This window comes from Camellia sinensis, chromosome 5, assembly GCF_055761805.1.
Source record: "Camellia sinensis isolate YWXY chromosome 5, ASM5576180v1, whole genome shotgun sequence".
Classification (NCBI taxonomy): domain Eukaryota; kingdom Viridiplantae; phylum Streptophyta; class Magnoliopsida; order Ericales; family Theaceae; genus Camellia; species Camellia sinensis.
The window spans coordinates 139,604,714-139,617,671 of record NC_138965.1 but is presented as its reverse complement, the minus strand read 5'-3'; the positions used below and the strand labels follow the sequence as shown (position 1 = coordinate 139,617,671).

The window sequence follows — 12,958 nt, the reverse complement described above, 5'->3', positions numbered from 1 at the left end:
AATAGACTAAAATAATTAATAAGATAAAATGTTACATTCAAATTATAACTATTTAATTTTTTCTCTCACAATAAAAAAAAAAAAAACTATCATTTCAAACACAACTTTTTTAAATAGGTTAAAATAATTAAACAATTAAAAAGTCAATTAAAATAGTCAACATATATTTTGACAATAGCATGAATGTTCATAACTACATATATCATCACAATTAAAAAAGTAATAGCCAATAGTAGAATGTAACCACACAATAGTCTTTCATACATAATTAATAAAAAGGCAAGTCATTGGAAATCCAAATACAACCAACATGACAACAAATATGAAAAATCTAGAAATCCCCTAGATGTTGATTTGTGATTATGTTGCAATTTTAAGCAATATATAACAATCTCAATCAAACAATCAAGACAAATTGACACAACGATTTTATGTGAAAAAAACCACAATTGGATACCTCCAATTGTGATAAAAAAATCATGGGCAAAAGTCACAAAGCAATCCACTAAAAAGATATAAAGGAATTACACAGGTATACTCTCAATTACCTAGCGAATCCATGCCCAAATTGAACCAACCCCTATGTGCCTCTTCCAGTCCCGTCTTTACCTCGGAATTGTCTTGACAATGAGCCACTCCAGAATCCACCAAAGCTTCAGGCTCGAATTCTTCAGAATCAACCGAAGAACAACTCTCTCTTTTTTGTGTAGAACAAACAAATAATCCTTTGATGGATACTCTTTAAACCATGAGTTGAATACTCAATCAAAACATCAAAGAAAATTAGCAAAATATTCCTAGATATAAACCCTAGAACCCAAGAAGAAGATCTGGAGAACTAATCCTAGATTTGGACTGAAACACGTATTTATAGAAAATTGTCCCACGATCTCCGCTCGAGTGTCGGATTGGCCGCTCGAGCGGACCTACGCTTGAGCGCGGAAAGTTCTGCTCGAGCGGGAAAAAACAACATCCAGTATTTTGGCGAATAAACTTCTGGAACTTAGCATTCTTCGCTCGAGCGGGGGAATGTCCGCTCGAGTGGACAGGCAACTTTGAATGCATTTTTGCATTTTGTTTTGGGGGGCGTGGCCCCTCGACCATGCCTGGGCGCTGCCCCTTGGACCCCCGCAAGCTAACTGGGCAGCTCGATCCCCGTCATAATCATCGAAGTGACAATCTTGAAAGAATTAACATCACAAAACTTCTCTGCAATGCACAATTCAGGTTAGATTCGCATCTAACAACTCATAATCTCACTGAAATAAAAAATACGAAAACAAGTACAACTGAAAGGAGTTTTGTCAAATGGGATTGCCAAGAATAAAAACCTAACAATCTCCCCCTTTGGCAATGCCGTAACAAAACACACCTAACAAATAAAATCCAAAACACCCCAACCCATTACAGCCAATAAAAACAAACTTTTTTTCTCGAGGTCATGATCTGCAAAACAACTATTAGTCCACAATCTCCAAAACAACTATTAGTCCCACAAGAGTATATGAAAAAAAACAATAAACATATGGCTAGATTATCTTGAAGCATTTGAAACATGAGATGGAAAACATAAATAGATGCGACTTGGAGATTTTAAGAACATGTAGCATGAAAACCTGAAAACTAACACACATGCACCCGACACATGGCATGAATACATGAAATCCTAAGACACACCGGACAACATTAATCCCCGTTTTTGTCACGAATTGACAAAGGAAGCTCAAATCAAAGTGTTCATGCTAACAAACTCTTGTAATGATAAACCAAACACCCCCTCACTAAAAACAATGAACGAGAAGAAAAAACGACAAAAAATAGTATGGTGGAGCAAGCAGGGAATTTTAGATTTGTGCCTTAAAACACACAAGACTATCCAAGAAGCACAATTACTTGAAAACACAATGTGCACAGCCTCTAGAAAATTCCTCATAAAAGAAAGTGATGCATTATGTGAAAAGCATAGATCCCATGAAAAAAGTGTGTGTGTGACTCTTGGAGTTCGACAAACACAAGATTTAAATCCCAGCAGTGATCTGAAAGCTGGACCTCCGACAAGAGAATCTAAGCACAACAAGGAAAGTCAAACCACTAGGAAACAAGGGGTATTTGGTGAATAAAAGTGGAGGCTCCCCCTCAATCAATAAATCTTTTCTTTCTTCTTTTTCTTTTGCACATTTTTTTCTTTCTTTTACATATTTTTTCTTCTTCTTTTTCTTTTTCTTTTTCTTTTGCACACTCATTGGCGGCTGACACGCTTAAGAGTATGGAAACCGAACCAGAGAAGCATGGATACAATAAGGATAGCCTGGTTGGTGACTCTAAGGTAGCATTTTCCTCATGGCGGGACTACAAAGAATAGAGGAGGAAAGCCGTGGAGAGACAAAAAGATGGAAGGTGGGTAAGAGACTCAACATCACCCAAGATATGCTAGTATCGGTCAATTCCTCTAGAAAAACAAAAGATACCATGCCAGAAGTCCATAGAAAAAAAAGATCACTAAGGCGGAAGCCTCCAATATTTGCTAATCTAAGAGTGTGTACATAATGAGACATACTAATCAAAGAACACACACTCCAAAATGAGTAATGACCACAGAAAGCACACACATATTAACATGTAATAGATATTCTCATCAATTCCAATATGTACCAAGGACATCTCAAAAGATTTCAGCTTGCAAAACCATACTAACAAAATCTTTTTGAGATTTTTTTTTTTTCTAAACAAAGTAAGACAAAAAACAAACATGCACACATTAAGTGACTCAAAAAGAAAAAAAAAAAAAGAAAAACACACAGAAACTTAAAAACAAAACCGAAAAAACAAACTAACACAAGTCAAGTTTTCTCACCCAAACTGCTTTAGTATGAACAAAGTTGTGAGAATGGCGGTTCTTGGGCGGTGTCTTGACGTTGTGGTTCCCTTCCCCTTCAATGAGAACCCGTCTTGACATGTTTTCCAACTTCCTATTCCTAGAGCTAGGCAAATGCAAACTCGCTCCATGGTTGGTCTCAAGCACATCAAAATAACGAGGTCTAATATGACCCTTAACCTCATTACTACCAATGAAGTGTCTCCTACCCCACGAGATGTTGGAATTTCTTCCATCTCCATGAGACACTCTCCCATGCAACTTATAACAATAAGGGCAAATATGACCATGCATACCACAATGATGACAAATAAACACAGGGTGTACAGGGTGTACCTTCTTTTCTTTGACGTTACCAACTTTAGAAAGATTGAGAAGTCTTTCCTCTTGTTGAATCTTGTGCTCCCCTTGCCCTTGAGTTCTTGTATCATGAGACGTGGCTGCATTCTGTTTTTGCTCTTTCTTACCACCAAAGCCAATGCCACTCTTGTCAGAACAAATTTGTTGAGACCCAATGATATTGTCCAAAGTCTTTGATCCTCTGTTCCAAAGACCAATAGTAGCCATAGCACACTTGAGTTCTTTCTCTTTCTTGACCATTAGTTCTTCAAAAGCAACTCGAGACATCTCGAGAGTTTCAATTTTTTCTTCATATGTTGCATAGATTTGTTGTAGCTCATTCCTCTCTGTCTCATAAGTCAAGAGTTTTGCACAAAGAGCTTGTCGATCATTAGAAATCTTAAAGGCATCATTCCTAGCCTGGGAAATCTCTTTCTTTAATTTGACATTCTCACTTTCACATGCTTTGAGTTTCGTAGTAAGTTTGTCATTCAATTTGGATAAGTTAAGAGATCCCTTATACAACTTTTGATATGCTTGCTGAAGTTCTTCATCTTCACTCCCCGAGGATTCATCATTAGTGGCATTCTCAATCGGGCTCTTCGAATATTCTATTCATCCATCAGTTTCAGAAGCCCCCATGAAAGCAAGGAATTGTTTATGTCCCTCTTCGCCTTGATCTTCGTTGTCACTTTCATCTTCATCAAATTCTGATTCATCATCCCAAGTGATGGCGAGGGCTTTCTTCTTCTTCAAACGAGTGGGGCATTCTGAAGCAAAGTGGCCAAATCCTTAGCATTCATAGCATTGGACTCTTTTAGAGTTCCCTTGTATCTTTCATTCCTTCTTCTTGGCTATAGAATTAATTTTGAGTTTATCTTTGCCTTTAGATTTATGAGTATGAGTAGATTCCAAAAGATTAGGATTCTTTTTCAAAAAAGATTTTTTAAATTGTTTAACAAAAGCAGCCGTAATCTTGGAATCTATCTCACAATCCTCATCAGAATCCTCTCCAACTCTATGGGCACTACTAAAAGCAATAACATCTTTTTGTTTCTTTTTGAAATTCCTATGTGCCTCATAAGTTTGGAAATTTCCAGTCAAGTGATCCAGCTTGAGGTTGTCAACATCTTGAGCCTCCTCAATAGCCGTAACTTTTGGTTGGAACCGATCGGGCAAGGATCTCAAAATTTTTCCCACAACTTTGGATTCTGATATTTTTTCACCTAAATTGAAGCTGGAATTTACAATGTCACTCAACTTCGCATAAAATTCATCAAATGTCTCACTATCTTTCATTGAAAGGTTTTTGAAACTAGACGTGAGCCTTTGAAGTTTTGAGCGTTTAACAGAATGAGTGCCCTCATGAATAGTTTGTAAGATATCACAATCCTATTTTGCGACTTCACAATTGCAAATTCGACCAACTCTTTAGGTGTGACAGCGCAAAAGAGAGAATTGATAGATTTACTATTCCAGCTACTATTTTGGTAATCAATTGTGTCCCACTTATCAATTGGTTTGGGGAAAATTACTCCATCAACGGTAATTGTCGGTTCAGTCCACATATACATGACAGATTGCCAAACTTTTTTATCAATAGATTTTAAAAACGATCTCATCCGAACTTTCCAAAACGAATAATTGGATCCGTCAAGTAGGGGTGGTCGAACTATAGAATTTTCCTCACGAATTGAATCCATTATCACAAATCAAAAAAGATCTCGTTCTGAAAGAATTTTTTTAAAAAAATTAAAACGACCTGCTCTGATACCAATTGAAAAATTTAGAAATCCCCTAGATGTTGATTTGTGATTATGTATCAATTTTAAACAGTATATAACAATCTCAATCAAACAATCAAGACAAATCGACACAACGATTTTACGTGAAAAAACCACAATTGGACACCTCCAATTGTGATAAAAAAACTACGGGCAAAAGCCACAAAACAATCCACTAAAAAGACATAAAGGAATTACACAGGTATACTCTCAATTACCTAGCGAATCCACGCCCAAATTGAACCAACCCCGATGTGCCTCTTCCAGTCCCGTCTTCACCTCGGAATTGTCTTGACGATGAGCCACTCCAGAATCCACCAAAGCTTCAGGCTTGAATTTTTCAGAATCCACCGAAGAATAACTCTCTCTTTTTTGTGTAGAACAAATAAATAATCTTTTGATGTATACTCTTTAAACCATAAGTTGAATACTCAATCAAAACATCAAAGAAAACTAGCAAAATATCCCAGATATAAACCCTGGAACCCAAGAAGAAGATCTGGAGAACTAATCTTAGATTTGGACTAAAACACGTATTTATAGAAAACTGTCCCGCGATCTCCACTCGAGCGTCGGATTGGCCTCTCGAGCGGACCTACGCTCGAGCGCGAAAAGTTCCACTCGAGCGGGAAAAAACAACATCCAGTATTTTGCAGGCGAATAAACTTCTGGAACTCAGCATTCTCCGCTCGAGCGGGGGAATGTCCGCTCGAGCGGACAGGCAACTTTAAATGCATTTTTGTATTTTGTTTCGGGGGTGCTGCCCCTCGACCCCGCCTGGGCGCTGCCCCTTGGACCCCGACAAGCTAACCGGGCAGCTCGATCCCCGTCATAATCAGCGAAGTGGCAATCTTGAAAGAATTAACATCACAAAACTTCTATGCAAGGCACAATTCAGGTTGGATTCACATCTAACAACTCATAGTCTCACTGAAATAAAAAATGCGAAAACAAGTACAACTGAAAGGAGTTTTGTCAAACGGGATTGGCAAGAATAAAAACCTAACAAAATAGAAGGAAAATAAATAAATAAATAAATAAAAAGAACTTCTAGTCTCCAACAGCACAACAAGCACACAAGCATCACCAACCACTTTGTTTGTTTCCTCCAACTTTCATTCCTGTTTAAAAAAAATATAAAAAAAAATTACGAACTAAGATGTAAGAAATGTGTTAAAAAATAAAAAATGAAAAACAAAATTCTTAAAGATGTATGTAAAATATGATATCAGTTATCACACGAGTGACGCACATAAGGTGGGTCAATTACTATATATCAATTATCTTACTTGAGGTGGGACATGTGCTGATGTGAAACTATGAGGTGGAGATGCTATCTAAAATATAGCACTATTGCCTTACTTTTTACACATTGCCAATATTAATTTAAATCGTAACTAATGCATATTATAAGAGGACTATCCCATTATCTAAGCACAATTTTTGAGATAATTGAATGATTGAATCATAATATCTCTTCAAAAATCATTTCATTTGTCTAACTCACTAAACTAGCAAGAAACTAAATGCGTGGATTATCATTTCGCAGATTAGAAAACAAGCTCTATGAAAACAAGTCTATATATGAATTAGTTTAATAATAAATAAAAAAAATCCTAAAACTCTTGTTTTGTTTCTCACCAATTTTGGTGAAAAACAAAAGTAGTTGTATAAAAAAAAAATTTAAAAATCAAAATACTTTAATTGTCTATCTAGATGCAAAGCATTGATAATAAAACGACATGTGTTTTCTCTTTCTAAATCCACTTTCTAGACCAATAATGTGTCAACAAGATTATTGGTTAATAATTAAAAAATAAATGAGAGTTAGAAAGTGAATCTAATTTTTGGCCATCAATAGCAATATTTAAATAAAAAACACATGTATTTTCTTTTATTTTGGTTTATCCAAATACAATGATGAGAAATCAAAATTATTTAATTTTTCTTTTCTTTTCTCACCTAATCACCTTGTTTAATTCCAATTTTTTGAAATTTGAATTTTTATTTTTCATATATATTTTTTTTATTTTTAGTGAATTTGTTTAATATTTTAAGCAAATTTTTTAATTTTTGATACACTTAATATAAATACAAATAAAAAATATAATATTTGTGGAAATCAAAAAATTTACTAAATTCCAAAAATATTTAAAAAAAGAAAAGAAAAAGAAAATTCAATACATGCTATTAATCTTTTAAGTAATTTTTTTTTTTTACTTTCTACATGTACATAACCTAGATGTATCTTAAAAATAAAATATTTGTAAAAAAATATTTTAAAAAATCAATAAATATATAAGAATATGAAAAAAGTAAAAAAAAAAAAATTACTTAAAATATTAAAAAAAAATTCCTTTAAAAAAAACTCAATTTTCAAAAAATTAAAACCAAACAAGGTGAATCTTATGATTTCTCTACTCACCTAGCTAGTCTACCAAATATTGTTAAGAAAACACACACACACACACACACATATATATATATATACTATATATTTAATTATACATAGAACAAATAAACTTTACAATATATTTTCTGGCAGCAACGATTACTCACCTGTAACTTGTTTTCTTTGTTAGTAAGGCCAGTCATCCGCCTCTGCCACAGCCCAATTTTTGGGGACAGGGATGGACCTTAATCTCTCTGGGATGCTATAAATGACACTGTCGTACAAACCCAAACCCCGAAGCAGAGGCATTCCTCCTTCATCCACTTGTAACTCCTTCACTACACACCTGTAAACAATTAGAATTTCGAGTTGAGGGAACCCTCCTGCGGTGCAAACAAATTTATTTGCTCCGTATTCAACCAAGTCAAGAATTGTCAGCTTTGGAAGCTTCTCCAATGACGGCATAGGATCTTCCTTCATGTCCTCTCCATCCAACCAGAGGTATTTCAGATTCGGTAAGAATTCGTGCATCTCTGTTGGTAGCCTTCCTATGTATCCTCTTAACTTCAGTTGAAGGAGGTGCTGGCATTGAGAAAGTGGTTGCAGTGTAAGATTCCAAACAGTGCCCCTAACCTTACATAGAAATAATGTTTGGAGGCTTCTTAATTTACCAATAGAGTCTAGAGTGAACCCCATGCTTTCTCCATTAAATTCTACGTAAAGCTCTCGAAGATTGATTAAATCCCTTGATGGATTAAATTCCATCCGGTCATCAACGTCAATGAAGTTTAGAGTTTGAAGGTTTGTTAGGTTTTCCACTCGGAAAGGCCACTTGAAGCATCCAATTAAATGTCTCAACTGCATTGCATTGCATATCTCATCTGGTAACACAGTTAGGGAATACGAGGGGGGAAATTCCAGGGTTTGTAGGGTTTGCAAGTTACCTATGGACGGTGGAATCTTGTTTATTTTGCAGTCATTTATCCTAAAGTACCTCAAGTGAATCAACTTCTCTATTGCATCAAGTAGGCTTACATGCTCTGTTTTTCCTTGGGAATGATTGAATATAATTTCCCCAAGATCTAACACTCTCAACAATCTCAATTTTTTGTACGGAAATTGTAACTCCCCTATTTCGGCGGATTCATTTTCCGAGTTGAAGAACAAAAGGGTTCGTAAATGCAAATTTGATGACTGATCAAAGGAAGCAAACCTTTTTAATCCACAGCTATGAGAAGCTAGTCTTCGATGTTTGCAGGGAGAGGGTGCCGAATAAACATTTCCATCATAGATATGAAGGAAATTTAACTCCTTCGACTTTTCAATTGCAAAATCCCGAAGAAGATCATGAACTCGGCATCCTCTAATTCTCATCCAGTTTCTTTGAGCTACTTGAATCAAATTTCTATCAATCAGCTCATTTAGATATTCTGTAGCTGTCTCCTCTAAAGTTTCTCCTTCTGCTTGTTGAATGAAACCTTCTGCCACCCATAACCGTATAAGTCTCTCTGCATCAATTTCAAAATCTTCAGGGAACAACCCCAAGTAAAGAAAGCACGACTTCAAGTGATGAGGCAAATCGGTGAAACTTAAAGCCAATATTTGTGTAACATGAGCCGAGTCATGGCTTTCAAAGTCGTCACCGCTTACATGCCGCCAGAAGCGGCCCTGCAACTTGGGCCACTCATCGGGATGTTTTCTTGACAATAGCCCACCCAAGACGACTATGGCCAAGGGTAAGCCCTGGCATTTTCTGACCATATCTCTTGCCAATTCCTCCAACCTTGGAGGACAACGATTTGTTTTATCATCGACCCCATCATAGTCCGGAAACACTACCATCTTACAAAATAATTCCCAACTTTCTTCTGGTTGTAGAAATGGAAGCTCATGAACATATTTTCTCCTACCAGAACTCTCGGCAACAAGTTTGATACGAGTGGTGATAATTACTCTACTTCCTTTCTTGTTGTCTGGGAGGGCTCTCCTCAAGCTTGCCCAAGCATCTGTATCCCATACATCGTCAATCACCACCAGGTATCGACTTTCTTTCAACAACTCATGTAAATGGCACTCCAAATCATCTGTTTCCATCTTTTCCAACATTTCCAATTCTTCTTTGGTGCTTGGCATCTTGAAAGATTTTATTGTTCTTCGAAGAAGATTCTGGATGTTGTAATCCTTGGATACAGAAACCCAACCTTTACGTTCAAATTTATCTCCAACACTGCTCGAGTTGTAAAGTTTTCGAGCTAAGGTCGTCTTACCCAAACCGCCCATGCCGACAATCGAAATCACACGTTGATGGGGAGTTTCTTCGAGAAGTTCAGACATCAGTAACTCAACATCCTTCGTGAAGCCCACAACATGTTGGTCGTCTTCATAAGGTGTTGTCCTCCGTAGTTGCTTGAATCTCTCATTCATGCTACTTGATCCCTCCCCAGCAGCTTCGATATTTCTAATCTTGAAAATTTCATGATTTCGATCGATTTCATCAAGTCTATTCTTCCATTCTTGAATCTCCTTACCTATCCCATACTCGTTTGCTTGTTTGTAGATGCAAAAGTACTTTCTAAGGCAAGCTTTGAACCCAACCTTTTTGTTGGGAATCCCTCCCTCTTCAACTTTGAGGATAAACTTGTCAATAATATCCTCGGCTTCGTAAGCAGCATCTCTAATATCGGATACCCATTTGCGTATCCTACTGTCTTGATCTTGTTTTTCTTCTGCATCTTGCAAGAAACACAACATGTATTCCAATTTGGTTCTCAGATAGTTGACTTCATCTCCCACTCCTTGCAAAAAAATTACTTGATCAATGAGAAGACCACCAAGTCTCCGCACTACGGAAGAGACAACAGCATCAACCATCCTTGGCAGCTATGTTCTTTTGTACACTCTGTATACGTATTGAATTTGGGTGGTTTGATCTCAAGAAGGTGGAAAATGTAAGGGCTTAATTACTTCGAACGACAAAGAACTTCTTTGATTGAAAAAGAAGAGGGATTTAATTTAAGGGGTTGTTTGGAGTGTCTTAAATAAGTGTATTTTTTGTCTTTTTAGACTAAAAAATTGAGGAAAAAAATATGGATGTTTGGGTTAACTTTTTGACTTTTTATGGAAAAAATGTGTATTAAAAAATTGTATAAATTAGTGTGTAGAGAAAAATTAGGATTTGAAGTTGTGCAGTCATAATTTTTAACTTTTAATTAATAATATTAACTTTTTAAGTAATATTTTAACTTTTTAACTTTTTAACTTTTTATGGACTTGTGAAACTTGACCTAAGTTTTAAGCCAAAATGGGTGGTTTCTTCGAAACAATGGCAAGGGACTTTGAGGGGACTTGTTGAAGGGCATCTTTGCCATTGCTGATGAGATCCAATCCCAGCATCGGAACCCTTGACCGCACAAGTCTCCTCGAATGACAGGATGTGTCGTGTGGTCACCCATGTGAAGAGAGAGAAGTTATTGACCGCACAAGTCTCCTCGAATGACAGGATGTGTCGTGTGGTCACCCATGTGAAGAGAGAGAAGTTATTGGTTATTGTGATTAGTGAAAAGGTGGGTACATAATTTTTTTCTTAAATAATTAGAAAGAAAAATGATCTAGACCTTTAAAAAAAGAGTTTTAATATATCTTTTTCTTTTCTTTTTTTTTTTTTTGTCTTTTATTTTACTGTTTTTTTATTATTATTATTTATGGACAGCTCATTAGAGCTGTACTACAACAGCTCTAATTAGAGCTCTGCAGTAGCTCTGTAATTAGAAAATATATGGAGGTATGATAATTTGTGATTAGTGATTTAAAATATGGAGAGTTATGATGATTTGTGATTGGTGAAAAAAATTGTTATGTAATGTTCTTGAAAGAGAGAAGTTTAGGATAGCAAAAGTTAATGGGATAATTATTTTAAAAAAATGATATATAAGTCTAATTTTTAAATTTAATAATGTATAAGTAAGATGATTAATTGATAAATAAAAAAATATGAGCATAAGATAAATAAAATGTAAAAGTAATTAATTGATTAATCATTAAACTTAAAAAATGAATTTAATTTTTGAATTCAAATAATTTATTGTGTTTAATTTTAATTTTTTAGATTCATTTTTCTAGAAATTAAGTTTTTTATTTTTCATGTTTTTTTATATTTAGTGAATATTTTAAAAATTTTAAGTAATTTTTTTATTTTTTTAGATGCATCTTATTTAGATGTATTTAAAAAGTAAAATATTTTAAAAAATTAACAAATATACAAGAATATGAAAAATGTAGTGAATTCTTGTATTTTTTTTTATATTTTTGATATTTAGTGATTTTTTTAAAAAAAATTCATAAATATTATATTTTTTAAATGTATTTATGTTAAATTTATTTAAAAATAAAAAATATTAAAAATATTTAAAAAATATAATTAAAAAAAAAAAAAAAAAAAAACTTGACAGCGCAAGTCTCCTCGAAATGGGACGGAGGGAGTATAATACTTTCAAGTTGAAGGGCATCTTTGCCATTGCCGAGAATTAAGATCCAATCCCAGTATTGGTATCCTTGACTGCGCAAGTCTCCATATATGTGTTGGGTGGCCACCCATGTGAAGAGAGAGAAGAGAAGATATTGGTTATGATTGATAAGAAACACACTGGATTCTAACCAATGTTTTGGTTTTAAATTTTTGGATTTAATTTTTTAGAAATTAAAATTTTTATTTTTTTAATATTTTTTTGTTTTTAATAAATATTTTTAAAATTTTAAATAATTTTTTTTTACTATTTTAGATGTACTTTGTATCTAAAAAATAAAATTTTTATAAAAAATATTTTAAAAAATTAATAAACATACAAAAATACGAAAAACATATTGAATCCTCGTATTGTTTTTATATTTTTGGTATTTAATGAATTTTTTAAAGATTTTTTTCACAAATATTATAATTTTGAAGTATATTTATGTTAGGTATATCTAAAAATTAAAAAAATTACCTTGAAAAATAAAAAAATTCAATGAAAATAAAAAAAAATACGAAAAATAAATTTACTTCCATAACATGATCTAATAATGCATATATTGATACTTAAAATTAGTTTTTCCCATCAAACTTTTCTTATTATTTTGACTCAACATGATGTTCATTGATCATTGATAAGTAACAATGTGCTCCTATTTTAGAACCATAATTTTTCAAACCATTGAAGCTACTTTTTCAACTCACATGCTGTAACCATTCAAGCTAGTTTTTCAACTCACTGCAAAAATAAAAGCTTTCTACAAAAATACATCTACAAAGAATAGGAAAAACCAAAAAAGTATATATTAGTAACACAAGAATTGACTCCACAAACTAAATGAAAAACAGATTTGAGACAACAACAACTAACAATAATCATAGACAGCTCAAAGAAGAAATACCCAACTAATGGTAGCTAGTAAAAAGGTAAAATCTAACAACATAACTAAGGTTATTCTTCAAATCACGACTGAAAGAAAAATAGATTCCAATAATCTAACACATAGCAATTAATGTGGAAACCTCCAAAATATTCTGAGGGCTCTTCTCACCAAATAAAA

General features: G+C 34.1%; 1 protein-coding gene across 1 annotated transcript; it reads right to left on the bottom strand.

Moving 5' to 3' along the window:
* Positions 1-5,874: 5,874 nt before the first annotated feature.
* On the bottom strand, positions 5,875-10,400 carry LOC114290026 (disease resistance protein RPP13-like). The gene is made up of 2 exons (XM_028233902.2): positions 7,558-10,400; positions 5,875-6,119 (listed from the first exon to the last, which is right to left on the bottom strand). Exon 1 carries the CDS (start codon positions 10,259-10,261, stop codon positions 7,577-7,579), a length of 2,685 nt encoding a protein of 894 aa, XP_028089703.2. The 5' UTR covers positions 10,262-10,400; the 3' UTR covers positions 5,875-6,119; positions 7,558-7,576.
* Positions 10,401-12,958: the final 2,558 nt, after the last annotated feature.